At 35.5% G+C, this 18908-nt stretch overlaps 1 protein-coding gene across 8 annotated transcripts in view; it reads left to right on the plus strand.

Annotated features, from left to right (window-relative positions):
• The window catches only part of RUFY2 (RUN and FYVE domain containing 2), a 34636-nt gene extending 16175 nt beyond the window's left edge, over positions 1-18461 (plus strand). For 6 of the 8 annotated variants that reach the window (XM_037497621.2, XM_037497623.2, XM_037497620.2 and 3 more), the window contains 8 exons: positions 8-175; positions 946-1043; positions 3464-3583; positions 10790-10919; positions 11196-11290; positions 11985-12033; positions 15996-16073; positions 16159-18461. In XM_037497621.2, the coding sequence (XP_037353518.1) occupies positions 8-175; positions 946-1043; positions 3464-3583; positions 10790-10919; positions 11196-11290; positions 11985-12033; positions 15996-16073; positions 16159-16302 (882 nt within the window). In that variant the 3' untranslated portion in view covers positions 16303-18461. Of the gene's footprint in view, positions 1-7; positions 176-945; positions 1044-3420; positions 3584-10789; positions 10920-11195; positions 11291-11984; positions 12034-15995; positions 16074-16133 lie in introns of those variants that run through there. The other 2 variants (XM_054690041.1, XM_037497622.2) reach the window with 2 other exon arrangements.
• Positions 18462-18908: the final 447 nt, after the last annotated feature.

Here is an 18908-nt window from a genome sequence, read left to right on the forward strand (position 1 = left end):
ATTGCAGGATGTGGAGAATGAACTGGCAGTACAAGTCAGTATGAAACATGAAATTGAACTGGCCATGAAGTTGTTGGAGAAAGATATCCATGAGAAACAAGATACTCTGATAGGCCTTCGACAACAGTTAGAAGAAGTTAAAGCAATTAACATAGAGATGTATCAAAAGTTACAGGTAAGGAACATTCTTAAATTTTAAATTCTTAAAATTTCTTACACAAGTTGACAGTGAATATTTGTATGAAGGATTTGTTTTTCAATAGATGAAACCATTTTAACTGTACCATATTAGTAGCAAAATTAGTGACTTTTTTTCTAAATTGGAAGCTTAAGAAATATAGCAAAGAGAAAAGGTATCAAAGAACAAACAAAATCACTGATCTGAATTTGTTTCTTGATGCTGAAAGGTTAACAGAATCCTTTCTTAATACTGAAAGGTAACAAAATAGAAGAGTAATAAACCTTTTAGAAAACTCTCTAAAAATTCAAGACATTTTTGTGGGCTACTTTACACAGTACAATTCTGATACAGATTTACTTTTGACTAAAATACTTTACTATAAAAATTATTATGAATTTCCTAATAAATTGACATTGCTGTTGCAGACTTATTGCCAAAAACCCACAATTCAATTTTCAAAATAGCCTCTTTTATAGCAGTTTAATCTGTTGTCTTTTAAAAACATTGAAGACTGTTTTTTTCTCTACTATATTTTAAATAAAATGTAGATGTATAATGAAATATAGAAATATAGAATATAGTAGAAATATAGAAATATAGAAGTAGAATGAAATACAGTAAAAGACTAGTAGTACTGCTGCTTCATATTGTAGGAATATTTTAACCTATTTCAAAGTAATTCCACAGCAAAATGGCACAATAAACTTACAAATATTCAGGTTCCAAAATAAAACCCACTATAGCTTTTATATTTTTGTAAATAGGGTTCTGAAGATGGTTTGAAAGAAAAAAATGAAATCATTACCCAATTAGAAGAAAAAACCAATAAAATTACTGCAGCCATGAGGCAGCTGGAACAAAGGTACAGCATTTCTGATTTGTTTCTTTTTTTCGTTCTTTTCTCCCTTTTCTTTATTTAATTCTGACACCTGCCACAAAAACCATTAGGAAACTTTACATTAGGACCTGGTTTTTCTTAAGCCCAGCAGAATTTTTGCCTTTTTGTTTTGGTTGTTGCATGGAATCAAGTTGCTTTATATTAGGCTGATTCATTTGAACTTTTCAATTTGTAGATTTTTAAAAAAAGGCCTAATATCAGCAATTTCATGTGGTTCAATCTTTTGCATAAAACAAATATACAAACAGAAACCTTGATAAAATGAATAAAATCCATGGTGGAATTATCCCTATTGATTTCCATGCATATTAATTGTCATATCCTTTATCATTCACCATCTCTTTTTCTGAAATCAAGCTTTCTGAGTTGGCAGTTGTGTTTCTTTGAACTAGGACCCTCAACGCAAACCAAGAAATAATTTTGTTTAAATTGAATTGTTTTATATTGGCATTTTTCACTTTTATTGTTGGAAAATGTAATGTATTTCCATTGACCTGTCATGTTGGTGTCAACATATGTCTTATCATTGCTTTCTTTGAATCTACTTATGAAAAACATAACTATTAATGCTTTATTGACATGAATATTCTTTTATTGACATCCTCTTTCTTCTTTTTTCTTTTTTGTTTTCTTTATCCCCATTTTTACATTTTGGACATCTTTATTACTTTTTTCTGTCTTTGATTTCTGTCCATTCCATTATGAAGTGATAATGATTTGTTAACTCAAACTAGGACAATTGCAATGTCATTGGTCAAATGTGCCAGCAGTGACACTCAGGACCAGTATAAGCTGGTCAAAGATATATCTTTCTGAAAAAACACTTATATTTAAACAGACTAAAAGAAAATCAACAATTCTGTAATATATTAAATAGAAAAGAATTTATGCTACTACTATGTATTCTAAAAGGGTGTCAGGAACCCTGTGCACTTCTTGAACAGCTGGTGTGGTACTACACTACCACAGAACAGAGTGGGTGCACTTGGATTTTAAAAAAAAAACACATTCTGCAAACCTTGTGCACAAGGACTGATTTGAATATTGACCCTTTGAAGGTCAGGATTTTCAAATTCAGTTTTATCTTTTTAAAGCTACTTTTTGATGAAAAATATGATAATTGTGTAAAAATAAGTTAACCTTTGTTTAGCCATGTGTTGGCACAGATTTTTTCCCCCCCTTTTGGCCCACTCTTTGCCTAATGGCTCCTTTACTATTTTTTAATATGTTTTTAAATAGTTTATAACCAGATTGGCCATTCTCTTGTTCTTTTACACATCAGTTTTCCAGTTCTCCTTTGCCCTATGATAGCACAACTTTGAGGCCTACCTCACTCTTACTTTAGTTCCTGTAAATTCAGATTAAAGCTTGGGGCCCCATCCCCTCCTAATATTTTTAATTTAAATTTAGATTTAGAGATAACTTGGATGTTTTTCTCTTTTCCTTCGAAGTGGCATTTATACTTTGAAATATGTGAGGGTTGGCCCATTGGTATGATTTTGAGGAAGAAAAGAGGCACTTTTTTTGGTTGTTGTTAGTTGAATAGAAATTTTTCATTTAATTCCTTACAAGGAGTTAATATCCCTTGCATACTTTGGAAATGTTTTCTTATAAAAACTTTGAAGTTGAATCTCAGAAATTCTAGATGGCCATAGGAGGCAGGGAGTGGAGCTAAGCATAGGGAGAAGCAATGACTTACAAATAAAAACAGGAAAAATGAAAATCACATTTTTAGCTAATTTTTAAATTCAGCGACAAGGAACAAAAATGATGTCTAGTGAATGTTGCCAACCAGCACTAAATTCTTTTGAATCTTAAAAAATACAAACGCGTGCACACAAATGCAAATACAGCTTTCGCATACTTTAATAAACACATAAATATCCTGTAGGGAGGACTTGGCTGTTATTTGATGTAATTGCAGGTCTTTGCTCTTGGCCTTGTAGCACACTTGATTCCTGGCATATACATCCTAGCATAATATATAACAATGTGGCTTCTTCACCTAGTGTAGACGTAACAGCTATGCTTTTCATGGTTTTGTAAAAAGTCAGTAATGCACCTATTATATTTTGAAAGTTAATTCATTATGCTCTACATAAGTGGGAAAGGCTGTATTTCTTTGCATTGTTAATTATGAACAAGAAATAAAACAAATTTGAAGATAATATACTGGGCATATTATATGTTATATTGAAAAAAATCACAAAACAATTTCTAGACATTGTGTGGCTCTTTCACGTTTGAGTTTGTGAGTTTTCCCAAACTTTGTTTTCATTTAGAAATGTTTCTATTTCCCCATTTTTCTTTTATTTGTCTTCTTCACCCTTTTACACCCTAGTTCTAGCCTCAGTTTTACCCAAAGTTGATTTGAATTACACCAGATTGCAGCAAGCAGAGAAGGCGCAAATGGAAGCTGAAGAAGAGGACAAGAAATATCTACAAGAATGTCAGAATAAATCCAGCAGTCTGCAGAAACAAATCTCCCAAAAGGAGAAACAACTGTGAGTATTTTACTCTTAGAACAAATTCTTATGTTAATATAATTCCCACTACCCTCTTTTTTTGTACATAATGATAGAACACCTTTATTTTCATTTGTTTAATGATATCAGCTAGATCATGGAGATCTCCTTAAATAATAAAAAAAAAATTAGAAGATATAATTACCATAAAACATGTTTTATTCCTTTTCTTATTTAAAAGCACTTTCAATTCTGTCTTATATCTTATTGCTCTACAAGAGTTTCATTCTTTCTGCTGCTATTTAACACCAATCTAATCACTAGTAAGTTTCTAGATACTGAATAGGGAAGGCCTTTGTAAGTCCAAGGAGTTTATATTATCAAAGAACATGATGCATTCTGAGAACATTTTTATTAGTATTTCATGTGCCAGCTTTCTATATCACTAACTAGGAAGTGAAGTCAGTATATGATGATGTCAGTATACTTTATTGAGTTGAAAATAACAGTTGCAGCTGGTCTGCTAAGTATGACCTCATTTTTCACAAAATTAAAATCATGCACTTGTGTATATTTACATATACATAGAAAAGACTTTAAAATAGATTCTAAGAGAACGATTATCTCAGCAGAGTAATGGCAGATTGACAAGATTATTTTAGTTTTTACTTTATATCCTCTCCCCCCAGTAAATATGTGCCTCTTGTATTATTAAAAGAAAATCCCCCCAAAAGAGAGTTTTGATTACTGTTTAACAAATCATTAAATAAGACCACATAGCAGGTATGAAGTTTCACTTGCTAAACTGCCTTTTTATCCATTGGTTGAGCTTTTGTTACAGTCTTCTCTGTCCTTGCTGATTTTCTGTATAGTAGTTCTGTCAATTAGCAAGAAAGGTTTTGTTGAAATATCTAACTATAACTGTGAATTTGTATATTTCAGCTTTGAGTTCTATCCATTTTTACCTCTTATATTCTGAAATTCTGTTGTTTGATACTGACGCATTTACAACTGCTAAGTCTTTTTGCTGAATTAATCTTTTTATCATTTTATAATGACTGTCTCTGGTAATTTTCTTTGTTTTGAAGTCTACATTAACTAGTTAAAAAAAGAAGTCTACATTTTTTCCGATGGTAATATAGCCACTCCTGCTCTTTGAGTAATATTTTCATGTAGTAGATAAAGATTAATGTTTGCATTTTTTTCTTTATTTTCAGCCTAACCTTTATCATATTCAAAGTGAATTTCTTATATTTCATGTTTTTTATCAGTTCTGTTACCCTCCCTTTTAATAAGTTTCTAACCCATGTAGATTTAGTGTAATTGTTGATATATTAGAGCTTAATCTATTATTTGATTGTTTGGTCTTGTCCTTTTCATTTTCCCTGTCTTCCATGGGTTACTTGAACATTATTTATAATACCTTTTTAATTTATTTGTAGTGTTTTTGAGTGTATCTCTTTGTATATAGTTCAGTGGTTGCTTTCGACATTATATGTTTGCAGTTTTTTAAAGTCTACTGTTACAACATTTTACTACTTTGAATGATGTATGAAAGCCTTATAACCACTTAGATCTTTTTACCATCTCCACTTTATAATTTGCTTAAATATTTCCTCTACATAATGTTGAGAACCATATCAGCTGTTGTTACAGTTTGGGCTCCTACCACTAAATATAATCTAGAAAATACTTTCTTTTGTTCTTTCTTCTTTTCTCATGTTCCAAGATTCATTCTTTGTATCTGAAGAACTTCCTTTATGAATTCTTTTAGAGTAGGTCTTGTTGGAAACAAATTGTCACAGTTTTCTCTCTTCTGAGGAGGTCTTGACTTACTTTCTTTTCTGAAGGATATTTTCAGAATATCGTTAGAATTCTGAGTTGATAGTTCTTTTCTCAGCATTTCAAAAGTGTATCACTTTCTTTGGTCTTCATGGTTTCTGGTGAAAAATAAAGTATTACTTGAATCATTGGCCTTCTAACCACTGCAGATTTTTTCTTTTGATTTATCCTTTTTTTTTTTTTTTTTTTTTTTTATAGAGGCATGTTTTATTTATTTATTTGTTTGTTTTGTTTATACAAGCACTGGGTACAGTCAGAAGCGCGGGAGGGTGAGAGAATTCACCAGAGCTAGAGCGGGGAGAGCCAGAGCGGGGAGCAGAGCAGGCAGAGGGACCAAAGTACACTGCTGAGGGGAGCAGCGGGCGGCAGGAGAGGTCTGCGCGCCATGTGGGACCCTCCTCCGGTGGCCGGGGAGCAGCCGGGGATCGAACCGGTGCCGCAGAGGCCGCGGGCAGCTTCGCAACCCAGCGCTCAACCGCTGCACCACCGGGGAGGCCCTGATTTATCCTTTTTTGACTTTGGTCAGTTTCTTGAATCTTTTGGTTTATCATTACCAGCTGTGGAAAAATTTTAACCATTCTTTTTTCAAATGTTTTTCTCATCTGAAGTGGTTGCTTTCCTCTGGTATTTTGCTGGATATTTATTGTCAAAAAGTTTTTCGTTTTATTTTTATCATGCTTGGTTTGTCTCTTACCAGTATTTTGACTCCAGAGAGCAGGCTTTTCTTTGAGAATTTTTTTTGTCTATGTGCATTGCTGTTTGTGGGTGCAGACTTTTCCAGCACTCAGTCTGAGCTATAGAGGAAGCCAAAAAAAAAAAAATCTCGGGAAACTCACCACCATGTTATTCTTGAATCCTGGAATTACAGCTTATCTGCTTTCTTCTTTTCTACTTTTGAAATCTTATGTTTGTTTACACATGATGTCCAGGATTTTTTTTTTACTATACGTAGTTGGAAAGGTAGGGGGAAAGTTGTTTACTTTATTGGTTCGGAAACACAATTCTAAGTTCCCTTTAAATCTGACACAAAAGCAATATTTTGAGAAGTTGGTATATAGAATAATACTTTAAGGTAAGGAAATATTATCTTGGTTGAAAACTTGTATATATATGTACATTGTGAAATTAAATTCTGCCCCTCCACAGCAAAAACATGCATCAAACAGACATTTTCTCTTAATTTTAAGACTTTTACAAAAAGACAGCCACCACTTTTAGGGCTCTCTTTTTTTACAAAAAGACAGCCACCACTTTTAGGGCTCTCTTTGACAACAGAAATCATAAGAGTGGTTTTTTTTTAAATTATTTATGCATACAAGAACTGGGGTACAGGCCAGAGGTGTGGGGGATGAGAGGATTCACCAGAGACAGAATGGGGAACAGAACAGGCAGATTGACTGAAAATACACTGCTGAGGCAGTGGGCGAGTCAGGAGAGGTCTGCTGCGCCATGTGGGTAACTCCCTAGTCAGGATCGAACTCATGCTGCAGTGGCTGAGGATAGCTTTGTTAGGTTACATCTTAACCCCTTGCGCCACCAGTGAGGCCAGGAGCATTTAAGTCATCAAGTTATTAATGGTGCCAACACAAAAGCAAGACTGGGTCACTTTGCCAGTCAGTGGAGTACTGTCTTAAAACCTTGGTACTCTTGTTACTGAATCACTTTTCTAGAGTTTGACAGAGTATAGGTAAGACAAATTTGGTATTTGTTCTACAATGATGTAGGATAACCAAAGGACGACCCAAATAATAATATAGACACCTGACCCTTCCCTATAGGCCTTACCTACTCAGTAAGACTTGGGTACATCTGCAGAGAGATGTTGTTTGTCCCTGATGAAATCATGATATTTGGTCTGTTTTTAGTAGCGTATGAACAATTTGAAGATTAGGGGATACCTAATGGATCAGAAAAATTGAAACTGTATCTGTGGAAATGGGCAGTTGGAAATTTGTCGGAGTAAAACAGATTTTATTTTTTCCCCTAGAATGGAAATAACTTTATTGCTGTCTGATTATGAAAATATTACATACTTTTGGCCAGAAAATAAGAAAATGTGCAAAAATGTTAAGAAAATAAAAATTAGAGCTAACCTTTTAAAAATATATATATTTTTAAATATTTATTTATTTATGCATACAAGAACTAGTGTGCAGGCCAGAGATGTGGGGATAAGAGGACTCACCAGAAACAGAATGGGGAGCAGAAAAGGCAGATATGCTGAAACACATTGGTAAGGAGAGCAGTGGGTGAGACAGAAGTCTGCTGTGCTGTGTGGGTCAGCTCCCTGGCCGGGGATCGATCTCAGGCCTCAGTGTTGATAGCATAATAGTGCTGAGACTTAATCCCTACGCAACCAGAGAGAACCTAAAAATATTTTGATGGATATCCTGCATTTTAGTTTTATAAAGTATTCATTTAGGTTTACAAAATAATTACATTTGACTATGTTTTGAAATGATCTTCGTTTTAAGCCTATTTACCATCTTTTCTTAGCAACTTTAAAATCTGTAATATTACTGATTACATTCCACATGCTAATATTGCATCTCCTTGACTTATTTATTTTGTAGCTGGATCAGGTTTGCTGTTTCACCCACCCTCCTTCTTTCCTCCCTGGTCTTAACCACCATCTATTTTCTGTCTCCTTGATTTTATTTTGCTTGTTTTGTTTTTTAGATTCCATATGTAAGTGAAATCATACAGTATTTGCCTCTCTGTCTGGCTTATTTCTTTTAGTATAATACCCTCAAGGCGCATCCTATGTTATGGCAATAGTTCTTTCTTTTTCATCCCTGAAGTAGTCTATCATATATATAGTCCTGACACTTAACAACAGGGAATGCATTATTAGGTAATTTCATCATTTCATCGTGTGAATGTCACTGAGTATACTTACACAAACCTAGATGGTATAGCCTATTATTCACTTAGGCTGTGTATAAGGATCACCATCAGATATGTGGTATGTGATCTATCATTGACTGAAATTTCTTAGGTGGAACATCAGTGGACTTCTAACTTAGGTTGTTTTCACAGCTGACTACTATAGATAATGCTACAAAGAACACAGGGTGTATGTGTCTTTTTAGATTGATCTTTTAATTTTCTCTGGATAAGTACCAGAAGTGGAATTGCTGGATCATGTGGCAGTCTATTTTTAGTTTTTTGAGGAACTTCATACTGTTTTCCAACAATGCATGAGGGTTCTCTTTTCTTCACACAGATGCCAACATTTATTGCATAAATATTTGTTTTTTAGCAAGGGGATCATGCTGAATGCTCTTTAATGTCTGTTTGTATATACCACATTATGGACATCATATTATGCCAGTTGATAAAGGTCTACACCATCATATCATAGTTAATCTAATGGAATTCTTTAGCCTGAAAATGATGCTGTATTATTTGACTTTGCATTTCTATGCTTACTCATGATAGCCTTTTCTATATGTTTTGTGAATTTCCAGTTCATATTACCTACTTTTTCCCCTCGGGGATTGTTAGCTTTTTAATGTTTGTTTGTAAGAGCTCCTTATATATCTACTCTGGATCTTCAAAAAACAGTAGAAATGTTTTCTAAGTTTATTTTAAACTTTGTTCATAGTTTTTTTCAACTAGACATTCAAATTTTTTCCCCTTTTATGGTTTCTGCCTTTGGTGGCCAAGTTATGATATGACAGTGTATTTATATATTTATTTATTAAAACCATTTATTTATTTATTTATGCAAGCACTGGGTACAGTCAGAAGAGCGGGAGGGTGAGAGAACTCACCAGAGCCAGAGCGGGGAGCAGAGCAGGCAGAAGGACTGAAGCACACTGCTGAGGGGAGCAGCGGGTGGCAGGAGAGGTCTGCGTGCCATGTGGGACCCTCCTCCAGTGGCCAGGGAGCAGCCTGGGATCGAACCGGCACTGCAGAGGCTGTGGGCAGCTTCGCAACCCGGTGCTCAACTGCTGTGCCACCGGGGAGGCCCAGTATTTATATATTTAAAGTAAATTGAAAACAAAATTTTTCTTTTTCTTTTTCACTCAATTTTTTTTTGGATTCTGGATTATGAGGCCTCTGTTGGGCACTCTGTACTTTGGTTCCTTCAGTGTTAGTTACAAAACTTGTCCTTCTGTATTCATTTTTAGCATATAGTGAAATAGTATTTATCAATAATTTACAAATTCCATTATTGAGGTATCTCTTCTCTTCAACCTGAATTATAAAATCTGCATTTCTGCACTGAAAATAAAGTGGTTGTAGGTAAAAATGTAACTTTATGAAGAAACAATAAAAAGTAATCAATTATGTACACAAAAACATTAAAATGATATAACATTGTGATCTGCTCAGTATTATGATGAAATATTAATTCAAATGTAAAGTGTTAGAAACTATAGCATTATTAGTATATTTCTTGTTAGACCTACTTATAAATAATATTTATCAAAATTATTTTTTTGTCATTATAAAGGATAGAAAATTGACCGCTTTTGTTTAGTCAGCACTTATTGTTAGAGTGCTGTCATAGTATTTTCTCATGTGAACTGGTTTTTCCAGAAGTGTGGGTATTACCTCAGTGCTTCCTTGGTTTAAGGTCTGTCCCATAATGGTCAGCTTCTAGCAGTAATCTGCAAAGTAGCACTTTATGCCAGGTCTGATTTTTTTCTGCTACTGTTGTTAAATTGATTTAGTGGTTTCTATAATTCTTATATCAGAACAATAGTTTTCATTAGTTTGTTGTAAAATTTTTCTCATGGCACAGAACTATACGTAATTAAAATCCATATTTTTCTCCTTGATTCTATGCCCAAGGTGTAACCGATTTTGATTGTATGATGTCCCTTTGACAGGCATTTTCCATGCTTATACAGCGTTTTTGTATACAGCATTAATAAATGAAAAATTATTAGCAGGCAGTTTTTGTGGTTGGCAAATAAACTGATACTTTGGGATTAGCAAAGCCCGTGCTGCTGAATTTATTTACCAAAAATATTAAAAAAAAGTTTTTTTAAGATTTATTTTTATACAAGAACTGGGGTTCAGGCCAGAGGCGTGGGAGGATGAGAGAATTCACCGGAGACAGAGTGGGGAACAGAACAGGCAAACAGACCAAAAGCACTGCTGAAGGGAGTAATGGGCCGACAGGAGAGGTCTGCTTCGCCATGTGGCAATCTACGTGGCCGGCCAGGAATCGAACCTGCGCTGCAGAGGCTGTGGACAGCTTCACAGCGCTGCGCTCAACCCGCTGCGCCACCAAGGAGGCCCCTGTTTACCAAAAATATTTATGGACAAAAATACCTGAAGAAATGTGTTACCAAGCAAAAGTATTAACCCAAAAAATGCTTTTATTGAAGAATACGTACAACTGTCATATGAGATAGCACTGAGCATCTCTGTTATTTGTCATTCAAGGGTGCAACTGGAAACAGATTTGAAGATTGAAAAGGAATGGAGACAGACTTTGCAGGAAGATCTTCAGAAGGAGAAAGATGCCTTGTCTCATCTTAGAAATGAAACTCAACAAATCATTAGTCTTAAAAAAGTAAATGGTGGTAAAGCTTTCAAAATTATATCTGATGAAAGTTATTTAAAAAGATAATGAAGTCATAATTTACACTGATACCAAGGTAACAGTATTTAGTGATCTTAAAAGACATTACTAATGGAGAATATTAGTAGAGCAGTTATAAAAGAGCTTTGGACTATTCTGCTTTTTAAAAAAACAACTAAAGGGTATGTGTTTAATTAATGATAGATATACAATGTGGAGTTTCTTGTTTCTTTTAAATTGCATTTTCTGCCTTTCATTGTTTTGAAGGAGTTCCTTAACCTCCAGGGTGAAAATCATCAATTGCGAAAAATATATCATGAACAGGAGCAGGCTCTTCAAGAATTGGGCAACAAACTTAGCGAGTAATTTCTCTTTTTTCCTACAACTAGTCATTGACTTTTTAGGAGGTATGAGAGTGCCAAACCAAATTAGAAAAGAAATAAACTATTAAAGAAAAACAAAACTCAAAGAAGCTTTAAAAATTAACAAGTAAGACTATAGATTGGAGAGATTTTGTTGAAAGTTATGTTCAAGTTAGTAGATCTTAGCTCTAATGTTGTTTAAATTTTTCAAATCAAAGAATGAAGATGTTTATTTAATATATTTTTCTCAGAAGCCAACATTTCAAAATGTCTGGAGAGATCTTTTTCAGACTGTTTTGAGAAGGAGCCAACATTGTGAGAAGCTGAGGGTATTTTATGCCATTTGGAGTTTGGGCATAGCCTATATATTGCCTGGTTCATGTGATGAATAATACTGCTGTAATTAAATGAAAATGCCAATATCTTTTTTAAAATAATGTTTCAGTAAAGTGACTTTGGCCAGTATTTCTTTTAAAAGTAATTTTTTAATTTACATTTTTGCTTTAGCACATTTAGAAATATTGAAAATTTAAAAATATAATCCCACTAGCCAGTGAAGATTATTAGAATCATGTAGTATAGTAATCATGTAGCAATTTTATGCAATAGGGAAAACCAATACCTTTCTAATAAATTACTAAATGTTCTGTTTTAATATGTGTACTGAACTTGGACCTATTTGTAATCTTTTTAGATCAAAACTTAAAATAGAAGATATAAAAGAAGCCAATAGAGCATTGCAGGTGAGTAAAAAGTCTTAAGTAGGAAGGTGTAAATGTCCCTGAGTCTCCAGTGGAAGGTAAAATCCTGCATTGTAAATCTAAGGTTGATCATTGTAAATCTAAGGTTGAGGCCTCCTTGATGGCACAGTGCTGGCAAGCTATTGCCAGCCACTGTGGCATGAGTTCAATCCCTGGCCAGGAAGCTAATCCACATGGCGCAGCAGACCTCTCCTGTCTCACCTGCTGCACCCCTCAGCAGTGTATTTCAGTAGAACCACCTGTTCTTCTCCCCCCTGCATCCACACCTCAGCCTACATCCTAGTTTTATATGCATAAATAAAAAAAAATATATCTTTAAAAATAATAAATCTAACGTATTTTATTATTACTGAATCCCAGGTGTATAGAGAAAGAAACACTGAATGCAGAGCTGGGATAATGGGGCTCCAGCTCTTTTCTGTACCTCTTTAGTCATATATTGTAAAATAATCTTCCTTTTGGAAATGACCTTGGAAATAATTTTGTCCACTTTCCTACAGATTGTGACATGATTATAATTGCCTTTGAACTTGAAAAATCCTTGCATTCCCATGCCAATCTATTACCTTTTAGTTTTTGATCCTCGAGTCACATATCCTCATGGAGTTTCAGTTTTTTCTTCAAATGGGCTTTTATTACCAAAAAAAAAAAAAAACCCAGCAACAACAAAAAAAGCCAAAGAATGCTTAGACTTTTTGAAAAATGGTAGCAGTCTCTTGTTCTTTGCCCCTTTTCCCATTATCAATCCTGCTACATGAGGGGATTACCTTTCTTTTAGTTGTTTCTTCTGGCATTTACCCTCCCATTTCTAAATGATATGCAGGTATGTGTTCACTGTTAATTTACAGTCCTTTTAGTTTAGACCTGGCTATTCCCTGGTTCACGTGGTGACTGTTGCCCCCTCTCATCCTGACCTGTCTTCTCTTCACTGGCTTCCCATTATAAAGTAAAAGTTCGTGTGGAATTCATTTGCCTTATATTTATTCAGATCACTTAAGTAAATACTGTTCTTTGCTGGGCCAGGTATTCCGATTGTGTTTCTCTCAAACTATTTTTTATCTTAAAGATTTATTTATTTATACAAGCACTGGGTAGTCAGAAGCGTGGGAGGGTGAGCGAATTCACCAGAGCGGGAAACAGAACAGGCAGACCGACGAAATACACTGCTGAGGGGAGCAGCGGGCAGCAGGAGAGGTCTGCGTGCCATGTGGGACACTCGCCCAGGGCTGGGGATTGAACTGGCGCTGCAGAGGCTGCGGGCAGCTTCGTAACCCAGCGCTCAACCACTGCACCACCGGGGAGGCCCCTCTCGAACTATTTTTTATTTCCTCTGAAATTGCCTGATTAAGTTTAGTTGAATTTTAACATCTGTGTTTTCTTATACTTTCAAACACTTCTCCAAAAGTTTTCTTGATAACCTCCTCCTACAGTTCTTGACTCTTCTGTTCCTGTGGTTGGTCTAGTTGCCCATTCTGACATTTCCCTCTGCTGCCGTTCTTAGAATTCCCTTTACCCTTCTCATGTTAGCTCCTATTACCCGAACCCTACAACTTCTTTCTTGGCTTACTCCCTTGTTTTGGCAATGCATCCTGTAGTTGCTTCTTGGAAATTATTTTAAGATTTTTCACATCTGCATATGCCTTTATTACTGTTCTAACATTTTTGCAGGAGATGGGTATGGATGTCTACCCCAACTCTCATTTAACTGCAGAATATTTTTCATTGTTAAATATATCATGTATATAAGAGTACACATGAAGTACAATTTAAAAATACTGGCATACTCTATTTTAATTTGTGATGGAACATGACCAGTACCTTAGAAGCCCCCATGTGTGTTCCATGAGTGTGTTCTCCTATAGTAACTATCCTTTATTTTGTGTTAGTCATTGTTTAAGGTTTTTTTTTTTGTCAATCTGTAACAAAATATTATATAGATTTCCCTGCTTTTATATGTATAAAAGTGTATAACGCATTTTTTCTTCCTTGTCATTGACCAGTTGATGGGTCTGTTTTTTAAAGAGTCTCTCACATTCTTGATTTTTTCTGACTGCCTGTTTAATAGTATTTTTAAATTAGTTCCTCTATTCTTATTGCCTGTAACTTGGGAGTTAGTTAAATATAAAGACTTGGTTAGACTTAGGCAACCTCTTGGTGAGACTATTTACTTCTCCTCCCATATTTTTAATATTCAGCAGGCTTTTATTTGCTCAGTTTTCCTCTAACATAGCACTTTATCATTTTATTGCTTAAGGATATTCACTATAGTTTAAAATTGTATTTTGCTAACACCACTCTTTCTTCTGAATCCCATTCTTGGATTTGTTTCTTTGGCAGAGCAATCTCATAGCCAAATTGTTCCTCAAATGTTGGTTTTCATTATGAGCAAAGAAATCTTGGAAGCCTTGTGTGTTGGTTGGTAGATAGGGATAGCTTGCTATAGTCTGGTAGGTCTCGCTCACCATAGAGAAATCTGTTAACTCAGCTACAGTTGAGGACCCTCTCAAAATTATGTTAGTATCTACAAGACTTTTCTGGGGAGTTGAGATTCTTTAACCCTAATATCCTTTCTGGGAAGTGTAAGTTGGGTGGCTGACATTCTGGAACTGGGCAGAAAAAAATAGTCATTTGTTTGCAGAGCAATAGCTTGTTCCCTTCTAGACTTAGCTCTATATATAATCAGCTGCTTCCTGAAGGAAGCTACTTAAGCTGTCTGGAACTCAAGTTGCCTCATGTATAAAACAAGAGGTATAGGAGCTGATCTCTGAAGCCCCTTGCCAGCTGAAAGGGTTGTCCTACAATGTACAGCCTTTTCCCTTGGGAGAGGTGCAGAGTTAAGTTGAAATCAAAGAAGTGTGGAAGGCCAACCCTGATGTCAGGACGGTTATTGGTGAGCCTAATAATGCTGCTTGGAGTTTGGCTTCACATCAGGTTCTCCACTCCTTACAGATATACCTGGATTGAAACAAAATTGCTTTTTTTTTTTTTTTTAAAGATTTATTTATTTATGTGTACAAGAACTGGGGTACAGGCCAGAGGTGTGGGGCAGGTGAGAGGATTCACAAGACAGAGTGGGGAACAGAACAGGCAGACTAACTGAAATACACTGCTGAAGAGAGCAGCGGACGAATCAGGAGAGGTCTGCTGCATCATGTGGGTAGCTCCCTGGCCGGGGATGGAACTCGTGCTGCAGTGTCTACATACAGCTTCATAGGTTGTGTCTTAATCCCTTGCGCCACCCAGGAGGCCCTACATGCGAGATTTTTGATTGGAGAGATTTTTCTCTAATTAGGTGACACGGCCCCTGTGCTTCAGAGGTGCTTTATAGGTGACACTTTATCTTCCAAGTTGGGTTGTTATGCTTAGATCTTTGGAAGCAGTAGCATTGTGGCTTGGTTTGAGGCTGTTTTATAAAGAAACATGAGTGAATTGAGATTAATCAGAAGCACTGAGGACGCTTCCTTCACAGGGGTCTACTCATTGTAAAACTGGCATCATCTAACAAAGTTGCTTTCATAAGGGAAAAATGTTTTCTGGTTAAATTAGAAATTTTTAGAATCAGGTTACTCTGGCTTGTTTAGTTTACATGTTTTCTACTAAAGTTTATATAGTAGTTATTAAGTTTATGAGTTACAGAACTTGAGGGAAATAATAGCTGTGTAAAACTGAATTTAAGGTTAAGCTTAACCTAAAATAAACATGATTTCCAAATTTTCTTCAGATTTTGAGGACTTACTACATGTAAGGTATACATAATGCCAAGTATATTTCAGCATGAAAATTTATCTTTAAATATTGCTGGGCTGAATAATTCATTAGTTATTCCCATCAATAGATTGTTTTTTAAAAAAACATGGAAATGTTCAAACTGACTCTACTGTGAAGGGTGATTTTTTTTTTTTAGTGTTATTGAGTGTTAATGGTCATACTTTTCCTCCTACTAGGGATTGGTTTGGTTGAAGGACAAAGAAGCAACACATTGTAAACTTTGTGAAACGGAATTTTCACTCTCTAAGAGAAAGGTAAGGGGTAGTGAGTCTGTACAAGTTTTGGTGTAAAAATGGCTTCTAATTTTTATTCAGTTTTTCTCATTTTTCCATTTGCTAGCACCACTGTAGAAACTGTGGGGAAATTTTCTGTAATGCTTGTTCTGACAACGAACTGCCTTTGCCTTCTTCACCAAAGCCAGTACGGGTTTGTGATTCCTGTCATGCACTGCTGATTCAGAGATGCTCATCTAACTTGCCCTAAGACTCCAGAACTAAATTCCTACGTATTGAAAGTACCTACAAGGAATGTTATGAACATGTGTAAAACATATTCAGACAGCTCTTCTTAAGCAGCTTTGACAGTATTGTTTTTCACATATTTAACTGATGGAAATTAAAAATTATGTATTTTCTTCTCCATTACTCAAAGAATTTTCAACAGGGCATGCTTTAAAGTAACTTTAGTCTAATGCCTAATTGATGTACTAATCATGTAATTCTTAATGCCACTGAAAGGCCAGACAGCAGAACTAATACACATTTGCCTTATTTTATAAAGGCCTTCTTAAAAACAGGGCTTCAGATTGTTTTATTCTGCAGATTGTCAAGTTGATATTTAACAGTGCCTGTAATTTTAATGCACTTTAAAGCCTCACAGTTCTCAAAGATTGGAAATGAATAAAAACTTTTTTGAAGTATTATTTCAACAGGTTACTCATCAGCTTGGTTAAGATTTCTACTTAAACCATTTCTTCTCTCCTTCCTTTGCACATTTTGCATTAGTAAAGGACAATTTTTTTTTAAAGATTTATACATACAAGAACTGGGGTACAGGCCAGAGGTGTGGTGGGTGAGAGGACCCACCAGAGACAGAGTAGGGAACAGAACAGGCAGACTGAAATACACTGCTGAGGGGAGCAGTGGGTGAGTCAGGAGAGGTCTGCTGCATCTTGTGGGTATCTCCCCTGGCTGGGGATTGAACTCATGCTGCAGTGGCTGCAGCAAGCTTCACAGGTTGCATCTTAACTCCTTGCGCCACCAGGGAGGCCCGACATTGTTTTATCCTGTAAAATTCCCTTTAGGATTTCTGTCTAGTATCATCAATGTTCTTGCTGACAACTTTCAGATACAGTGGGTCTAAGATACTATTTTTGCCTCTTTTTACCTTAAACTTGGTTATCTTTCTGTAGTAAGCTACCTAATTTTTTTCAGGGAGAGCTCATCACTTTTGAAAATTGAAAACAGATCCTTCCCCAGAAAAAAAAAAATATTGCAATAGTAGGGGGATTACAGGCTTCAACTAGGGTCTAAGCATTGAGAGAAATCTAAAATGCTATAAATCTTTGATATGACAGAAAAGTAAAAGAAAACTTTGTATTACATTTCCATTCCAGTAATTTTAGGAAGGTTATCCTGTACTTTGTCTAGAGTACAACTCACTAGACTGTGCCAGGGTCTACAGCAGACGAGACTCTGACCTGCCATGACATACTTGAACTGTTTCAAGCATGAAAGTAGATAAACACTAATTGTTATACTGCTGATAGAACAAGATTTAATCTGTAAAAAAAGTTACTCTTGTATAATTTTAGTCTTAAACAGTGATCAACACTAAAGGACCCTTTTTTTTCCTTCCTATTGTCCAGTTTCAGCCATGCACTTTATAATTTCACATTAAATCCTAGGGGTATCATAGTGACTTATCACAGCCATTCCCTTATTCCTGAAGTTGAGGTCACTTACTCTACAGGATATTTTCCTAAGTGTATACTGTAAGGTTTAACAATTAGTTTTCTAAATTGCCAAAGTATGAAACTAACATTTTACTTGAAGACTTTTCTCCATAACTTGGTTTTTGCAGTGTTCAGTTAGAACTGAGATTTTTAGGTGGTCTTTCTGGAATGCTCCAATAGAAATGTTCTCAAATGATATGTATTATATTCTTGAACTGCTTTGTATTGATGGATTAACATTTTCTATGATTGCGAAAAATGAGAAAAATTTCAATACTAATAGGTAATATTTTTATTACTGTTTAGAACAAATTCTAAAATGTGCTTTTGCTTAAATTTTTGGCTTTATTCCACAAGCCATGATTCTTGGTCTCCATTCAGAGCTCACGTATTGCCACTGATTTGGATTTGTTTTAGAGGCAAGCTCTTATGACAGCAAGCAATACAACTTAATTTTGGCTCTTATTTAAAAACATACTAATTTTGGATTGTTTCAAAACTTTCAAATTGTACTTGTTATTGTTAACCTGTTTACGTAAGGTTTGCCCTCACAAAAGTATCTTCACATACCATTCCCTTGTACTACAACCATGTTGTCATGGTGCCAAGAAATTGATTTTAATTCTTCTCTCCTGCAATGTTTTAAGATGTGAATTTTATAAACCAAATAAAAGTTTGGAAAAATTAGCCTTGCTTTAGAAGGGTAATGTCATTTATAACATTTTATACTTTCACTGCTTACTTTTTTTTTTTTTTTTTAGAGGCATGTTTTTTATTTATTTATTTATTTATTTATTATATTTGTTTGTTTTGTTTATACATGCACTGGGTACAGTCAGAAGCGCGGGAGGGTGAGAGAATTCACCAGAGCCAGAGCGGGGAGCAGAGCAGGCAGAAGGGCTGAAGTACACTGCTGAGGGGAGCAGCGGGTGGCAGGAGAGGTCTGCGCACCATGTGGGATCCTCCTCCGGTGGCCGGGGAGCAGCCGGGGATCGAACCGGCGCCGCAGAGGCCGCGGGCAGCTTCGCAACCCAGCGCTCAACCGCTGCGCCACCGGGGAGGCCCCTTCACTGCTTACTTTAATAGAGTAATCCTGGGACAATTAAAAAGCTCTTGATTCTTTAAAAAGGTGAGT

This window comes from Talpa occidentalis, unplaced genomic scaffold (genome assembly GCF_014898055.3).
Source record: "Talpa occidentalis isolate TD23 unplaced genomic scaffold, MPIMG_talOcc4v2.1 talOcc4.8, whole genome shotgun sequence".
Lineage (NCBI taxonomy): Eukaryota > Metazoa > Chordata > Mammalia > Eulipotyphla > Talpidae > Talpa > Talpa occidentalis.